The 18,856-nt window shown below is 39.3% G+C and overlaps 1 protein-coding gene across 2 annotated transcripts in view; it reads right to left on the reverse strand.

Annotated features, from left to right (window-relative positions):
* Nucleotides 1-8,196: 8,196 nt before the first annotated feature.
* Nucleotides 8,197-18,856, reverse strand: part of CHD1L (chromodomain helicase DNA binding protein 1 like) — a 53,029-nt gene continuing 42,369 nt past the window's right edge. For both annotated transcript variants that reach the window (XM_057721514.1, XM_057721522.1), the window contains exons 16-23: nt 16,067-16,215; nt 15,099-15,262; nt 14,346-14,551; nt 13,167-13,265; nt 10,487-10,557; nt 10,267-10,381; nt 9,433-9,541; nt 8,197-8,545 (exon numbers count right to left, since the gene is read on the reverse strand). In XM_057721514.1, the coding sequence (XP_057577497.1) occupies nt 8,467-8,545; nt 9,433-9,541; nt 10,267-10,381; nt 10,487-10,557; nt 13,167-13,265; nt 14,346-14,551; nt 15,099-15,262; nt 16,067-16,215 (992 nt within the window). In that variant the 3' untranslated portion in view covers nt 8,197-8,466. The remainder of the gene's footprint in view (nt 8,546-9,432; nt 9,542-10,266; nt 10,382-10,486; nt 10,558-13,166; nt 13,266-14,345; nt 14,552-15,098; nt 15,263-16,066; nt 16,216-18,856) is intronic.

Raw genomic sequence — 18,856 nt, forward strand, 5'->3', positions numbered from 1 at the left:
CATTTAATTTTCTTTTCTTTTTCTATTTCTTTATTCTTCCACTTCCTTTTGGAAGTGTTCCTGTTTGTCTAATTTTTTAAACTCTTTAAGTACTTTTTCTGCTATATCTATTTCACTGTTTATTCCAGTTTTTAAGTTCTTTTTTTCATCTATTTTCTCATAAGTAATATTTTCATTTGATTTTTTCAATATAATTTCAATTAATATTGCTGATATCTTCCCTTAGGTCTTTTAGTATTTTTATTTTACTTATTGTAAATTCTTAGTTTTTCTGTTCTAAATTTTTTTTTAATGTTTGACTACTCTTATCTGTTAATATGCAGTGGAAAATGCTAGATGTCCAGATCTCAGTCCAGATGTTCATATCCTCAGCTCTGGTAAGCTTCAGAACAGAGGGGAATAAGCCCTAGGGCAGAGAACCTCAGTCATCACAGATCCACTGTCATCCTTTTTTTAAAAAAAACTTATTCTACCTAGCAGTTCCTTAGGTCTGAACTTCACCTTTGAACTTTCATTTAGAAAAACAGTATTGGGGGAGGGTCGTCCCCTAGATTGTCCTCTACCAGCCCTGGGGGTTTGAAGGCAAAGGGTAGAGGAGTAGATACCAGAGGCTGTTCATTCCCAGTCTGTTGGCCCCAAGAGGTTTTGTCCTGCCCTGATTTTACACCTGTGGGTATCTCGACCCTTGTCTCAAATTCCTGCAGGGAGGTGGCAGGAAATAATGGATCCAAGGGAAAGTCAAATTGGGAGGGCAGTGGCAGATTAGAACAGTGGCTTTTCTTGAACAGTTTCTCACAGCCACGCCAGCCACAAACTACCCCTGCACACCATTTCAAAACACTTCCCATCTCCCCTGGGATTTTTTCACGTTTGTGTTGTTATTTCTTAGATCCCATGGTCCCATTTTTAGTTCTTCGAGGGTTGATTTTAGAGGAAGGAACCCATGTTAATTTGACATTTTTGCAGGAATTAGAATGTCCTTTCTATTTTCAGAACAAATTTTTGCAGCTTGTAGCTGATGGATGCAGAAAATTCATATTAAGTCATATTAAGGATTTGGGGTTTTACCCTAAGAATAATGATAAATTATTGAAGGTTTCAAGATGAGTGATTATAATATAGACATTAAGACTATGCTGGCTGTTGACAATCAGATTGGAGGAGAACTAGAGCCAATACAAGGACAGAGTTAGAAAGCTTTTGTGGTTGTCCAGGTGAAATGTAATGGTCTACACTAAGGTGATGGCAGAGATGGAGAAAAGTAGGTGAGTTCAAGAGATACTTAGGAAGTTAAGTTGCTGGATCTTTTTTTTTTTTTTTTTAAATTATTTATTGGCTGTGTTGGGTCTTTGTTCCTGCACACAAGCTTTCTCTAGTTGCACTGAGCAGGGGATACTCCTCATTGTAGTGCGTGGGCTTCTCATTGCAGTGGCCTCTCTTGTGGAGCATGGGCTCTAGGCATGTGGGCTTCAGTAGTTGTGGTGCAAGGGCTCAGTAGTTATGGCTTGTGGGCTCTAGAGCGCAGGCTCAGCAGTTGTAGCACACGGGCTTAGTTTCTCCGTGGCATGTGGGATCTTCCTGGCCCAGGTATGGAACCCGTGTCCCCTGCATTGGCAGGCGGATTCTTAACCACTGTGCCACCAGGGAAGTCCCAAGTTGCTGGATCTTGATGATAGATTGAATTTATGGGGGATGAGAGAAATATCAAAGGTAATCCTTACACTGTGGACTTGCATAATGGAATAGACATATTTATTTTGTTTGGGAGAATGAGAAGGGATTGATAGTAACTCAGTTTGGGGCATGTAAATTTGTGGTGCTTTTGAATATTCAGAAGAGCTGTCAAGTAGGCAGCTGAGTGTAACAGGCTTGGAGTTCAGAGGAGACAACTGAGATAGAGATATGAGGCAATGACTTACACAGTTATAAGTGGATAAAACAGCCTTGTGAGAGAGTTCAGAAAGAGGAGGAAAAGTGGGACCTGGGAATGAGCCCTGAGGAACCCCAACATTTTATTTTATTGAAGTACAGTTGATTTATATTATGTTAACTACTGCTGTACAGCAAAGTGATTCAGTTATATATATGCATTCTTTTTAAAAAAAAATATTTTCCAGAGTAGTACTGACATTTTATACTACCAAATGTAAAACACATAGCTAGTGGGAAGCAACTGCCTAACACAGGGAGATCAACTCGATGACTGCTGATGACCTAGAGGGGTGGGATAAGGAGGGTGTGAGGGATACTCGGGAGGGAGGCTCAAGAGGGAGGGGATATGGGGATATATGTATAAATACAGCTGATTCGCTTTGTTGTACAGCGGAAACTGACACAACAGTGTAAAGCTATTATACTCCAATAAAGATCAAAAAAATTATTTTCCATTATGGTTTATCATAGGATATTGAATATAGTTCCCTGTGCCATACAGTAGGACTTTATTGTTTATCCATTCTGTATATAAAAGATTACATCTGCTAACCCCAACCTCACTCCAGCCCTCCTCCAACCCCCTTTCCCTTGACAATCACCAGTCTGCTAAGTCCATGATTCTGTTTCTGTTTCATATATGTTCATTTGCATCATATTTTAGATTCCACATGTAAGTGATATCATATGGTATTTGTCTTTCTCTGTCTGACTTACTTCACTTAGTATGATAACCTCTAGTGGTTCCAAATGGCATTATTTCGTTCCTTTTTATGGCTGAGTAGTATTCCACTGTATATATGTACCGCATCTTCTTTATCCATTCATCTGTCAATGGACATTTAGATTGTTTCCACGTCTTAGTTATTGTGAATATTGCTATCAACATAGGGGTGCATGTATCTTTTTGAATTACAGTTTTGTCCAAGTATACACCCAGAAGGGGGTGCCAAAGTCCAGCTCTGGCAGGTCCAGGAGTACCCAAGGGATGAGTGGCGTCGGCAAAAGGAAGAGACGGGAAGGCCTGTGTCAGCTATGCAGGATCTCTCCATTTATTGTCAGAGCTTTGTGTGTTTATATAGTGAACATATCTCAGAAAAAAATCTTTTATGGCAGAGTATATTTTCCCTCAGCATCTACCAGTTTCTTTCTTTCGCAGGGTTTGGCTTGCAAACCTTGTGACTCTGAGGTAAACATATGTAAATAACTTCTTAATCTTACATCTAAGCAAACTATAGCCCTTAGTACCCATACCTATGCCTAATGTCTAGGTCTATACTTATGCCTGCTGCAATCATGAGCATTACAAAAAGAGCCACCCCTCCCTTTTCTTCAGCATTTAGTAGCCTGAGGTGCCCGCCTTTTCCACCAAGGGGTGGTGGGAGGGGACTTGGTGGGGCAGACACGGAGAAAGAATGTGTCAAACCCTGGTTCTTTCCTGGGGACATAGAAACAGGGAGGGGAAGTGGGTGGTAAGAACAGTATTAGAAAGAAACAAAGAACAGAATGTAAAATGGGTGGAGATGGTCTGGGGCCTGTCCTTCCGGAGCGGTCGCCTTGCGATCCTCCTGCTCCGAAATGCCCTTCCAAGGAGTTCTCGCTTTGTGGTCCTCCTTGGCACCTGGTGACCTTGTCACAGCATTGGCTTGTCCAGACGGCTCCCGACAAGGGGGGTTGCTGGGTCATATGGTAATTCTATTTTTAGTTTTCTGAGGGACCTCCATTCCCACCAACACTATATAAGGGTTCCCTTTTCTCCACACCCTCTCCAGTATTTATTTGTAGACTTTTTTAATGATGGCCATTCTGACCAGCGTGAGGTGGTACCTCATTGTAGTTTTGATTTGTATTTCTCTAATAACTAGTGATGTTGAGCATCTTTTCATGTGCCTATTTGCCATCTGTATTTCTTCTTTGGAGAAATATCTTTTTAGGTCTTCTGCTCATTATTCGATTGGGTTTTTTTTTTTTGTCACTGAGTTGTATGAACTGTTTATATATTTTCTAAATTAAGCCCTTGTCGGTCACATTGTTTGCAAATATTTTCTCCCATTCTGTAGGTTGCCTTTTCATGTTTATGGTTTCCTTTGCTGTGCAAAGGCTTGTAAGTTTGTTTAGGTCTCATTTTTACTTATACTTCTATTGCCTTGGGAGACTAACCTAAGAAAACACTGGTACAATTTATGTCAGAGAATGTTTTGCCTATGATTTCTTCTGGGAGTTTTATGGTGCCGTGTCTTATATTTAAGTCTTTAAGTCAATTTTGAGTTTATTTTTGTGTATAGTGAGAGAGTGTGTTCTAACTTCATTGATTTACATGCAGCTGTCGAACTTTCCAAGCACCACTTGCTGAAGAGACATTTTTCCACTGTAAATTCTTGCTTCCTCTGTTGAAGAGTAACTGACCATAGGTGTGTGGATTTATTTCTGGGCTCTCTATTCCGTTCCATTGATCCGTGTCTGTTTTTGTGTCAATACCATGCTATTTGGATTACTATAGCTTTGTAGTATTGTCTGCAAGTCTGGAAGGGTTATGCCTCCTGTTTTGTTCTTTTTCTTCAGGATTGCTTTGGCAATTCAGGGTCTTTTATGGTAAGGAACTCCAACATTTAATGGCTGGGTGTTTAGGGCTGAATTGTGTCCTCCAAAGTTCATGTGTTGAACCCTTAATCCCAGTTCCTCAGAATGTGACTGTATTTGTAGATAGTGCCTTTAAGGAGCCATTAAGTTAGTGAGGCCATTAGGATGGTGCCTAATTCAATCTGATTGGTGTCCTTATAAGAAGAGGAAATTCAGGAACACAGAGAGATATCAGGGGTATGCACACACAGAGGAAACCACTTGTGAGGATACAGCAAAAAGATGGCCATCTGCAAGCCAAACAGAGGGGTCTCAGAAAAAGCCAACCCTTCTGACGTCTTGATTTTGGACTTCAAGCCTCCTGCACTGTGAGAAAATACATTTCTAGTTAAGTCAGTCTATGGTATTTTGTTGTGGCAGCCTTAACAAATTAACACACTAGGTTAAAAAAAAGACCATGGGGAAAAACTGTGCAAAGATGATAAAAGATAAGTTCCTGAGATTATTTTGTCACAGAAGCCAAGGCAAGAGTGTTCAGGAAGTGGGAAGCAGTGGACAATGTTGAACTCTGCTAAGAGGTCAAGAGAACTGAAAAATGTTCTCTGGATTTAGTGACTTAGAGGTCATTGGTATTCTTAACACAGACTTAGTGGAGCAACAGTGCAGAAAGTCAGAATGATGTGGGCTAAAGAGTGAGTGGGAGGTGAGGAAACAAGAACAGTGTAAATGGACAACTCTTGAGGTTTGGCTGTGACAAGGGAGGGAATGAGGATTTAAGTTCTTTTTAATGTGAGTGACTTGACCTTGTTTATAAGTCAATGAAAAGATTCTAATTTAGAGAAAAAACTGAATATATAAGAGAAAGAGTAATTCGTAGAATAACATTCTTGAGAAGGCTGGAGGGGACAGAATTCACAGCAGAGATTGGGGTCGGGGCAGTTGACCTTTCTGTTAACATAAGGGAAGGAAAGGATAGAAGGATGGTTGCTCATTTGCTGGCTGGTGAAGGTTCTAGGTTTTTAAGCAATCTTTGCTTCCTAAAGTGAAATCTCAGTTCCACTTTGCCTTATAACTAGTGTCATTTCCTCTCATATTCTGGCATTTGGTTGGTTGGTTGTCTTATTTTCAGTGTGGTTATAAGTCTTCACCTTAATGCCACTGGTATTGTAGTGAGAAGTTGGGAGAAGCTTCAAAGGGCAGTTGCTAGTCGGACACTATAAAAATGAAAAGTTTCTATATTCTCAAGTTTTATATTTAAGTACTTAAGCCATCTGGAGTTTATGATATATTCAGGAAGTCTAATACTTTTCCCAAGTTGCTAGCCAGTTACTCATATTCTAATTCAATTCAGTATTTGAGTACCTACTAATTGACTTGTGTGAGATGAAAAATAAATGAGAAATCACCTTCCTCAAAGGCCTCAGTATTTAGGCAGTAGTTACATAAATATACCAGTGAGTATGAGGTCAACAAATTAAGTGCCACAAACACAATAATCATTAGTAGTTCAAGCACAGCGAGATTACATTTTTTTGGATTCTTAAAAAATCAGATTTGATAGGGGACAATAAGGGGGTTGGAGATGGGGAGGGCCTTTAGAGGATGAAGGCTGTCCAGGGAGGGACCAAAATGAGCAAAGTCCCAAGCAAGAAACTGTAGGATGTCTCTGGGAAATATGGTTAAATTATGGTGGAAGACAAATAATGCTAGAATGAGTTTATTCTTCAACTAGTAGACAGCAAAAAAGAGAAAACACATTGGCCTAGAGATGATCTGGGGCTCTAAAATGGCTGATTCAAGCTATACTTAAAGAGGATTAATTAACTTAATAGGATGTAGTTTAGATTAATGGGACAAAAAATTAAACAAGTTATAGGCATATTACAAGGTGAAGGAAAGTTTATTAAAAACCAAGAAAATATATAAGATTGTACACAGAGAAAATTCAAGGTTAAGTTTCCTCACTCTCTAAATAAGCAGGGTTTTTTTCACTGATGTTTAGGCTACAAACCTCGCCACAAAAGCTCATCAGCGAACAAAATCTTACAGTTGTCCTCTTGACCCTGTCTTGGCCTTCTCAGAGGGGAGGGCCAGATGGCATCAAAGATGCTATGGAAGAAATGGAACAGAACCCTTGGGATAAACAAAGTAGGTAGCTTCTCTTTCTTCCTTCCAGACAGTACCACACCCTTTGATGGGAAGAGTGAAGGGGTTATGAGACAGGAAAGACATACGGAGATAAAGCAAAGCAGCATTTTTGACTGACAAGCTAGGAGAGGTCGAAAAGAAAGCAGGGGGCTGCCACTAACAGGTGGCCCCATGTTTAAGGGAGAAGATGCTATGTGAGTTTTCTGATCTCCTTCTCTGTTGTTCTGCCCCCTTTACCAGGGAGCAGAAGGTCACAGCCCAGGGCCTCCATCCAGAACAAAAGCCCATGTGGCTGTAGAAGGCGGACAGTATAGGGAAATAAGAAGCCCCCGTCTTTTAAAAAGAAAAAAACCACCTGTGCCCCTAAAAATGTCAGCTATGCTCCATTTGGGAGTGAGTTCCCTGCTCTGATGCCCCTCTCAGATGTTCAGAAACACCCACAGCTAGCCCTACACATTCTGCTATCCGAAGGAAGTACAGCTTTTCAGGGGTGTATACAGCTTTCTGACAATCAAGTTTTCTTTGCATCTGCTTATACCTCACCTGTTTGGACTCTTGACTGCTTCTGAAGGCCCGGCTGCTTACCTGTGCATTAGGTTAGATTCCTCTACATTCTCCCTTTTCAGAGTTCCAGTTCTGCTTCTAAGACTTAAGATGCCAGTGTCAAGAGGTTAAAGTTATTATAATCACCCACATGTCAAGGGCTGGTGGCAAAAGAAATAGGTAGGAAGCAATAAAAATGAAAGTAAGAAATTTTAGGAAAAACAAATTAAGGAATCATGAATTTAAGGTCTAATAGGTCTTCAACACAGATGCTAAATTGTTGAAGGGTGAAGGAGCCGGGCAGGGAGTCACATAGAACAATATAACCCAGCTAGTAACAGCACTACTTTCCTTAGAAGGTCATGGTCCCAGCTCTGAGACCCCCAGTAGCCAGGGTTCCCTGAATCAAGGGCCCAGGGCTGAGGCTTCTCTAGGTGTTGAGGGCCTCAAAGCAACAGAAATCAGGCTGGTTGAGGACAGTCGGCCAAGACTGAGACGTTACGTACAAAAGTGTGAAAAGCCATAGCTCCTATGGTGTCTCTTCCTAAGTCTCCTCTGGTGGTTCTCTATCCCCCGCCCTCCCCAGTCTGACAGTCACTGTCAGCTTTGTGACATTTCCACAATTCCCTTATTTCTTGACGCTTAACTGAATTTGGTGGGACGGCGAAAGGTGATCCTCTGGTTTCTCTGAAGTCACATTTGACAGGCCTCTGGGCCAACATGTGTTCTTCTAGCTCTGAATGCTGAGCAGGATGAAAAGAAGGGCAGGAGGGGCTCCACATGTCTGGATCAAGAATCTCATTTCTCAGCCTTTCCCCTCGGAGACCTGTCTTTCCAAGGCACAAATTGGCTGAAGGTACTTCCTTCCCCGAGAGCCACCCTGTTCTATTACCTTTCCTTTCTCCTTAATCCATTTACCTTTCTCACTATAAAGAAATCAGTCTGATGGAGGGGAAGTAAACTAGACTGAGGGGAAAGGAAGCAAAGAAACCATTAGAGATAGAAAATATATTCATTATTATGCAAATAGCTATGCAAACTGGGGCCCTGGCAAGCTGCCAAAGGATTTTCTCAACTTGTGCATCCCTGTATTATAGGTACCACATCAGTAACACATCCAGGAGAACAAAATTAGAATTCAGAAAACAGAGTATCTCAGAGGCCCACCAGATCCTGATTCCTTTTTGAAATACTCTATTACAGTAGCTTTGAGCAAATATCTTAGCTGGTTGCTGAAGGCTGGATCTGATGCTGAGCTGACTGTTAAGGCACCAGCTGTCCTGATGAGGAAGACGAGGCCTGTGGATGAAGGATGGCAGCCTTGCTTCTTGGAAAGTAATATCTGATAAGGATGGTTAAGGAATATATATTTCATCACTTTAAAACTTTACTGAAACTACTAGTTCTTTAGTAATTATTGAAATAATCACTCCAGAAGTAGCTTGTCTTAATTTCCTTTTACCATATAATAAATCTTCCCAATATTTGTTAGTACTTATTACTAATATACTAACTCTCTTGATACTGCTTGAATTGTGCAAGTGTATAAAATGTAACTTCTCTAAGTTTTTATAGTGATTTAAATAAACCACCACTGAGTGAATTAGTTTCAACAAGTATCTACGTAAAAAGATGAAGTTTCTGTATAATTATAGCACTTGGGGGCAAATTCAGCTTCTTCCAGTAATTCTGGACTCAGTATTATAGTTCAAACAATGCTAACTTATACAGCAAGCAGGTCATTAGAAGAAAATACTAGTCTAGCAAAACTAGATTATATTCTTATGGTCAACATGGATTTCACACTGCTCCTTAAGAATACATTGAATAGGTTCAGAAATAAAATAGTTCACTTGTTTGCCTGTTTTTTTATTTTAGTGAACAGAGTGAAGTTCTCAGAATTAGCCTTTGGTCTATGGATCTAAAGGATCTCCGGAAGTGATGTGAAAAAGATTCAATATGTTAGCCAATGGGAATTGTTCAATTAATTCCCCTCTTCATATATCTTTTAATTTAGCTTTTGGCACCAGAAATGCTTGGGTGTATTTATCTCCTTGGATATATACAAGTTAGAGAATACTTCTTAGTTTCTTCTTATTGAAGAGGGGAAGAGTAAAAATCATGGCAGAAGAGGACTTGGCCTTGGATTAAGTAATGACACCAGAAAAATGCAAGACATTTTCCCCTTTTGAGCTGGAAGTGCACACCATTAGGGTAACAAAAGGATACATGTAAGTTGGGATGCCTCTTGAGGCCAAGTGTTTCCGAATAAGTCGCTCAGTACCATACCAGTTAAAACCTTTCGTGGCATGTCCAATGCGTGGAAGATGGACACTTGCTGTTAAAAAAAAAAAAAAAAGATCATGATGCCTTCATCAAATTGATTAAAGTGTGTAAGCTATACACAGGAGATAATATATTCTGAGTCACTGTGCGGCTTCCAATGAACAAAATATATATCATCTTGGTTTTCCCATTATACGAATATAATGTCAAAAATATTCTGGGGAGGGATTGTAATAGGGAAAAATTAAATTAATTCTATTAAACATGAGAACCTACAGACTCTAGAAGTAAGTAGGTATAACGGAAATAGAATATGATCAAAGAGTGAGATGTAATTAAGTAAGCAAAGATTCTTCAACAAATTCTGAGACACACTGGGCTTAGAAACAAAACTGAATTCTGGTTTTCGGCAGGGAAGTGTCTGCTAATGCGGACTGTGACTATCCAAGAGGGGATAGGATAAACGGCATTTCCCAACTGCCTATGACCAGTTTACTTCATCTCTGGTCCTTTGCTTCCTCATCTGTAAAATCATGATAGAGATACCCCAGTGGATGCAGGTGGTTCACAGAGATAATGGATACGAAAGTGACTTAGAAAGCAAAAGGGCTTTGCAAATAAGATGAGGAGGTCGTTACTTCTGTGGTCTCTCATACTGGGGCTTATATTCACGTATACTGAATGGGGTCTTGACATTTCTCACTTCCCTTTAAAACTCACATCATATGCTTGGAAACAGAAATTCATGTATTCCTGAGCACAAGCGGAAGAGCTTACCTTTCTTTTTCTTTGCTGCTAAAAATATCTTCTTCAGGCCCTGTTCTAGGGCTGCCATCTTAATGCCAGACAGGACATTGGCGCGATCACGGTGCTGGGCCACAATCAGGGCCAGCTAGGAGGAATGATCGTTAACTGGGTGGGAGCAGGAGCAGTTTCAAGGGGAGGTGATGGGAGTCGAAGCTTAGCTCCGATAACTTGATGTGGATGTTTTACTTACCAAATCTTGCCCTTTGTTTCTTGATTCTCTATCATCAACAGGAAATAAAAGGACGCCTCCCAAACTCAAATCTAAGGTAAAACAAAAAGGAGCAACAGAAAGAACACAAAGTTCACTACAGAATGAGATCCCTGAGGATGGACTATTCTGAATCCTCCCTATACCTTGCCTTTTCCAAATCTACTCAGGTATGGGTGAGAGTGGCACCCGTCTTGTTCCTGGTATTAGAGGAAAAGCTTTCAATTCTCTGTGGAATATAATACGAGCTTTAGTTTTATTGTAAATGACCTTTAATATCATAGTGAGGTATGTTCCTTCTATACCCAATCTGCAGAGGGTATGTTATCACAAAAGGATGTTTTATTTTGTCAAATGTATTTTCTACATCTATTGAGATGATCATGTTTACCTTTCATTCTATTAACGTGGTGTACAACATTTATTGATTTGTTTATGTTGAACCATCCCTACATCCTAGGGAAAATCCCTGCTTGGTCACAGGGTGTAATCCTTTTAATGAGTTCCTGAATTAGGTTTGCTAATATTTCATTGAGAATTTTTGCATCTATGTTTACCAGAGATATTGGCCTGTCTCTGTAGGCCAGTCTCTGTTTTCTTTTAGTGCCCTTAACTGGCTTTGATACCAGGGTAATAGCACCACATAATGAGTTTGGAAAGGTTCCCTCCTCTTCAATTTTTTGGAAGAGTTTGAGAAGGACTGGCGTTAATTCTTCTTTAAATGTTTGGTAGAATTTGCCAGTGAAGCCATCTGGTCCTGGAGTTTTCTGTGTTGGGAGGTTTTTAATTACCAAGTCAATCTCTTTACTCATTATTGGTCTGTTCAGACCTTCTAGTTCTTACTGGCTCAGTCTTGGTAGCTTGTAGATTCTATGAACTTATTTCTTCTAGTTTATCTAATTTGTGGTGTACAATTATTCACAGCAGTCTCTTATGATTTTATGTATTTCTGTAGGGTCAGTTATAATTTTTTTTCTGGTGTTGTCTGCTCTCTTTTAGTCTCGCTAAAGCTTTATCAATTTTATTTATCTTTTTGAAATACCAGCTCGTAGTTTCATTGATCTTTTCTATTGTTTTTCTGGTCTCTATTTCATTTATTTCTGCTCTGAATTTCATTTCCTTCATTCTACTACCTTTGGGCTTAATTTGTTCCTCTTTTCTAGTTCCTTCGGGGGTAAAGTTAGGTTGATTATTTGTGATCTAATTTCTTAATATATGCATTTATTGCTACAAGCTTCCCTCTCAGAGCTGGTTTTGCAGCACCAGTTCTCAGAGAGAACTGTTTTGGTATGTTGTGTTTCCATTTTCATTTTTTTGAGATATTCTTTGATTTCCCTGTTGGTTTCTTTTTTGACCCATTGACTGTTCAGGAGTGTGCTGTTTAGTTTCCACATACTTAAAGATTTTCCAGCTTTTCCTCGTTTTATTTCTAGTTTCATACCATTGTGAGCAGAAAAAATACTTCGTATGAGTTCAATTGTCTTATTTTGCTAAGATTTGTTTTTTGCCCGATCATATGATCTATCCTTGAAAATGTTCCATGTGCACTTAAAAAAAATGTCTATTCTGCTGCTGTTGGATGGAATGTTCTATAGATGCCTGTTAGGTCTATTTAGTCTAATGTTTGCTTCAAGCCCATCATTTCCTTGTTAATTTTCTGTCTGGATGATTTATACATTGCTGAGAGTAGAGTACTGAAGTACCTATTATTATTGTATTGTCTATTTCTCCCTTCATATCTATTAATATTTGCTTAATATATTTAGGTACACAGATGTTGGGTGCATATAAATTTACAATTGTTATAATTCTGGATGAACTGATCCAGAAAGATGGCATTCTAGGCAGGACCGTATCCAATGGCTAGTGGAAAGACATGGGAGATTTAAGTAGCATAATGGCATAGCAGAGCAAATATTTTAGAATGACTTAAAAGAGTATGCAAAAGCCACAGAATTAAATTAGCACATTTCTCTAGAGAATTTGATATGATTTGGATGTGGTAGGAAAATATACAAATACAGATATATATATATATATAGTAGAATGCAAAATTTGAATAGTTTAAGACAAACATAAGACTTTTAAAGGAATTTTAAGTGCATAGTACCCCACCCCCTCCCAGCCTAGATGTCTCTGGGTTTTGTATTCACTCTCCAATGCCTACAGGAGTAGGAGTGTTATACCCCAGCCTGTGCTAACTTCACAGGACAACTTCCTTCCCTTCAGCACCCAGCTGTTGTTAGCACTTCAATGGTATGTCTGATTTCTCTCCCACAGGTGTCTGACATTTTCAGGAGATAGTCCCTCAAGAAGATGAAGTGAATTGGGTAAACAATGAAATGATCTTAAAGCCAAAACTTTAACATGCATGCAGGGACTGACACTTATCAAAATACTTGCATATTCATTTTCCTCATTATAGTCCCATGCGGTAGGTGGAATAAATATTATTCATAAATTACAAATGAGAAAACAGGCAGAGGGAGGGGAAGGGATTGCCTCAAAGTCACATACCAGCTAGCTAACTGATGACAGAACTTGGACTCCAACTAGCTCTTCCAACTCCTCATCTAGTGCTTTTTACATATCTAATACTTGTCCTAAGTGTCCTCTCCCCTCTTATTCCATCCTTATCCCTTCTCTCTGCTTTGCTTCTTACCTTTCATTTTCCCAGCCAGCTCATATATTTTTCTTGGCTCAGCAGATCTTATTTCCAGAGCTGTGAATAAACCACCTCTGCCCCAGCGGCCAGAGTCATCTGATAGAAGAAAGAGAAAATTTTCTTCTATAGGAGGCAAAATCTAGTCCACAATTTAAAAAAACAAAGGTATGCCGAAGAGATCCATAGAAGAATGATTTTTCAAAGGGCAGAAAAAAACTGTCTAATCTCGTAGGCATATTATACATTGGACTTCTCAAATATGTTTAGGTTTTCTGAAATATACCTGGCCATCATAACAGAAAAACATCAAAAAAAATTAGTGTTCTGAAAGAGCAGAATCTCTGTAACACTTCTATTAATGCCTGGGAGATGGCTGAGGAGGATGGAGAGTAGATGTAATACAACAGCACACAACTCCCATTTTACAGGTTAAGAAAGTGGAAAGGTTAAATGACTTTTTCAAGCTGGTACTAACACAGCTGGTTAGCACCTTGTATTTAGAGTCATTCATTCATTCAATCATACTATAAATATTTGCTAGTATTACATATCAAGAACTGTTTCGGGCACTAGGGTTATAGCAGTGGACAAAAAAAAAAATCCCAACTCCCATGAAGCTTATTTTCTAGTTCAATGAAACAAGCAAATACACAGGTAATATGTCAGGTAGTGATGTATCATCATGGTAAGAAAGTGGATACAGAAAAGTAGAGAGGTGAGAATGGGGTCTGGGCAATCAAGAGAGACCTCTCTGAGATGCAGACATTTGAACAATGCTTGATGCGGCTAAGTGGGGGAAGAGGGCTCCAGGCAGAGGAAGTAAAATGTGCAAAGGTCATAAGGGAAGAACATGCTTGGAGTTTTGAAAGGATTCGTTTGTCTTATAGATGTCACCTCCTTGCACTCTCTTAAAAACCTTGGGCAGAGAACAGTGCAGATATTATAATATTATACCATTATACAGATAAGAAAGTTGAGACCCAAAGAGGCTGGGCTGCTCAACCAGGTAAACAAGAGAGACAAGAGTCAAATCTCAGTCTCCTGGTTCTAAAATTCACACTCTTTCTGACCACAAGAGACTGCTCTGGGCCCATTAATCACCTCTAAATCAGGGTTCTACCTCATCTTCCCCAGACCTTAGCACCATAAAGATTGAGGCCCCACCACTTCTCCTACCTACGCAGTGCACGATGACAGCATCCTCCGCTGCGGCCTGCGGGTGGGTGACATCACCGCTTACATACTTGATGGAGGTCGAGTCTGGGTCCTCATAATCCAGTTGGGCAGAGCTCTCATCTTCCCCATCCTCCAGGTCCTCTGGTTCACTCTCCTCGGAGGGCAGGCAGAAGGACTGGTAATTGTTGGACTCCCACCAGGCCATCCTTCAACAGGCCAGAGAAAAGGAAATTAACTGGGCCTATCACAATTTCCCTTAGAGCACATCTTGTACTGCTATTCACAAACAGTAAGTGCCAAGTGGAGATGCAATTAGAAACTCACCCTGTTTTCTGCCTATTTGTAAATAAACAAGAAGCCTTACTGATTAGCCTTACTAACTGCCTCCTGACTACACTTCAAAAATAAGCAGCCACCGGATGTCACTGTTTTTAAGAACATGTGACTAAAAGGGACTGTTCAAGTAAACTACTCTTGTCAGACAGCTGCAATAAAATCCTAAAATTTTCTAGCTTCAACTGAATGCAACTTCTCTGCCTTAGGCACTCAGGACTGTTCTTTTAAGTAGACTGTTAAGGTTAAATTCTGATCTTTAAAAAATTATTCTATTACCAGTAGGAATTACCAGCTTTACAGATGTTTTCTGCAATTTTAAAGTGATGTTCAACTGTGGACTCACTATGCAACAGTGATTCCTTTACCAACTGGGACCCTCAACTTTATTAATAATGCAATAAAATAACACACACATACTTTTTCTTATGTTCTGCTTCTTCCTTTTTCCTCTTCTGCTCCTCTATTAGTCTCTTTCTCTTGGCTGCTGATTCTTGTCTTTTCTTCCTTCTGTCCTCCAGCTCTTCTGGGCTCAGAATCCGCTTCCTTTTGGCAGACCCCTCCATGAGGCCTGGGATGAGAACCTGGAGGAAGACCAACCTCTGTAACCAGGAAAGTTGGAGGCTACCTGTTCCTTCAGGAGTTTCATTCATCCCTAAAACACACTCTGAACAGAAGCAACATGCTTAATATTTCATAACACATGGCATCTCCATGCCACCTTGGGTGGTAGGAAGTGGTGGCAAAACACTTCAATTTACACATCTTGTAGGCATGGTAACCAGAATACTCTACCAAAGCGCTGGCATGGTTACTATAACAATACATCATTTTGATTAATTTCATTAGTAATAAGGTACTTCAGAAAATAACTTTCTTAAGAAATTGAAGGCATACCCTCAGGATGCTATTTTAGGTTTAACCATTTTTAATGGAAGTCTTCCTCAATGTGTTATATCATTCTGTCTTAAACTGAATAGTTCGACATCATGATTATCTTTACAATAACTAGCACTTAATGAGCACAGATTAAGTACCAAATACTATGGACATTACATACATCATTGCCATTCTTCCTTAATGACACAGGGTCATGACTGCCAGCAGCAGGGTATGGTATTTTGGTGTAATATAGTGATCCCTTCAGGAGTGAATTAGATAGAGAAGGCTGCTATCAATTGCATTAAATGGTAAAAAATACCCTCCTTGTTATGATTTTTACGCCAACTTCTTATATAGTCTTTATACTAGGGTACAGTTAATTACACTTCTATTTTAACAAATACTTACATACTTATTTCTTAACAAATCACTCCCAGCATCATTTTTTGTTCTCCTAGGTTAAAAATTTGGAAGAATTTATCCTTACATAAATTAATAGTTCTTACACTGCCTTTATTTCGAAGTAACCGGCCCTCTTGACTTGTCTTCTCCAAAAGGGTTTTCTGAAGATTCACCAATTGCTCAAATGATTTTCTGTCTTCTTTACTAGGCTCCTTAGAATAATCTTTACCTTCAAATAAGTACATGTGGTTTTCTAAAAACAGAAAACACAAAAAAGAATATGTTAGATACCAAAGAAAAGCAGATTGATTCTAGTCAAAGCAATAACCATGGCGAACAAGAGAACAGCCTGTATTTTAAATGGGCTAAGATTAGCTTGTGATAAAGGTACTGGATTTCCAATCCCACTAATGCTGATGGGTTTGGGATCCACATGGGGATCTCGTATATTTACTTTTCAAAGGAGAGAGCATGGCTAAAGCCCTTTTGGTCTACCTGTAGATAGTGTGTGAGTCTCTGCTGGATGCCTCCACCCTGCTGAGTCTTGGATCACTCGTCCATTCATTCCACACTACTCCCCAGCATAAATCTCACTGACATTAAGATCACCTAATAAAGGTAACCAAGAGCATATTTTTTAAATTCCAAACACACTTTTAATAACTCAACTCTTCCCCCCTTTTCTGTAATATTAAAAGGAACAAGTAGAAAATCTATGAGGAAATAATGAATCACAAAAACAATCCCTTAGGTTTACAATATTCTTTGCAGATCTCATGAAGCATTTTCCTGAGCCTCACCACAGTTCTGGTATACTAACCCCACTTAAGAAAGGGAAAACTGAGGGTCAGACAGTGATTAAGAGACTCCCCAGTTCTCACTGCCAATAAGTGAAGAAAGTGGGATTTTCTGACTCTAAGACCAGTGTGCTCTTCTCAGTATATTACTGTTGTCTACAGAAGGATGGAAAGATAACAGGCCAGCAAATAACAGAGTAACACTAATCATGATAGTATAAACTTGAATAGAATTTTAGGCTATGATTTCTACAGCTATGTAAAAGAGTACAGCAGACACCGATAGCACCATTTTACAGAGGAGGACACAAAGGCTCAAAGAGGTTGGGTGATTTTGCCAAGATCATGAATCACATGATAAAGAGAAGTCATAACAAGCCAAGACTAGGAACCAGAGAGGTGAGAAAGTGATTCTAAAGTGAAGCACACGTTACCAAGGAATGTATTTTCAGAGCATTATAAAATCAGCTATACGTATGTTTTCCCTAGAGAGTATGAAAGCAAAACATTTTCATTCTCAAGAGATCAATTGCTTCACACTTGTACCCAAATCCAACCAGCTGTAATTCTAATTGGTATTTGCTAATTAAATCAGCAGGGAGGCTTTCAATGTGGTGCTCTATCAACAAGTGGAAAAAAAACAAAGAGCCGAGAAGTGGCAAATATCAACATATGTAGCTTCATATTGCATGCAATTCTCAACTTACAGACGTGCTTTTAAAAAAAAACCCTGGCATTCAACATAAAGCCACCCTGTTTTATTATTTAATTTTGATAGGGGATGCTGTAATTACTAGTCTTTCATATTCATTTATATTCTTTTAACCATGCTGCCTGTCTTCACTCTGCAGTCAAGAGAAGGTTGGAGACCACAGGCTTAGACACTCATCTATATCCTTAGACACTCATCTATATCACCACAGAGTGAACCTATACTCATTGATCAAAGATAAAATTCCAAATTTTAATACAACTGGGGAATCTTTCTGGCAGCTGGACTGCCTGAAAAAAATGTATTTCTCAGTCCAACTGCCAAAAAAATTATAATTATCCTTCTGGAAAACAGTGAAAATTTATTTTGTTATACTAAACATTAGGAAAATAAGCTGAAATTAATCTAGATGAGTGTAGAAATGGGCGCAAGCTTCAGTGCTTAATGTAATCAAAATGCAACTTAAAAATAGGATCACATACATCTACTTCTTCTCCCACCTAAAACAACTCCATGGCAGTAAAGGGATTTAAAAAAAAAATGTGAGATGACAGTGGATGCAAAGTGCAATAACTCTTTAGAAAACAGTAAGTGGCTGGAGGAATGATAACAGAATGGAAAGAATAGTGGAAGCCAAACACAGGTGCCTAGTCAAGGGGTGATTATGAGAACAGAAACCCTTTCAATCCTTCAAAAGCTCAGAACTTACATGCACAAAGAACCATGGGATGGAGGAACTGAGAGAAAATCTGCACACCAAATAACAGGAGCGCCCTGAACCCCTTTACTCATGTTGTCTCCTCAATCTGAGCAAACAGGTTACTCCAACCCCTACTCACCTCTTCCAGGAAAGATATTAAAGGATTTGTCTCTGGAGAAATAATAGAGTTGCTCAGAGAAAAGATTTCAAATACAGACATCTGGGAAGGCCGCCTTCAATGTGAAAGCTAACTCACCAACCAGTGATGCTGGAATAAGCTCCAGGAGCCCATATACCTGATCGCCTGATCAGGCCAGAGCTGTCCATCAGCTTTGGCATTTCACCAGCATACGTGAACAGCCAGCCAGAGTGCACCAAATATTTCAGGAAAACTACCAACAAGGACAAGACAAATTTTTTAAAAAGAAGCAGAAGCAATTGGAGAAAAGAGAGACAACACAGGGAGTAGAGGAATACTTTTTTAAAAGATACACTATTCTCCCTGGAATACTTTTTTAAAGCTATAATAAATGTCCTCAGAGTGGATGTTACATCCCTGGAATAAGAACAAGATACAATTAAAACAACAAGCAGAGAATAAGAAAGAGTTCTTAAAGAATAAAAATAGGATGCTAATATTAAAAAGTTTAAAAGCTAAACTACGAGAAAAGTCAAAGAACAGTGT

This window comes from Hippopotamus amphibius, chromosome 1, assembly GCF_030028045.1.
Source record: "Hippopotamus amphibius kiboko isolate mHipAmp2 chromosome 1, mHipAmp2.hap2, whole genome shotgun sequence".
NCBI lineage: Eukaryota > Metazoa > Chordata > Mammalia > Artiodactyla > Hippopotamidae > Hippopotamus > Hippopotamus amphibius.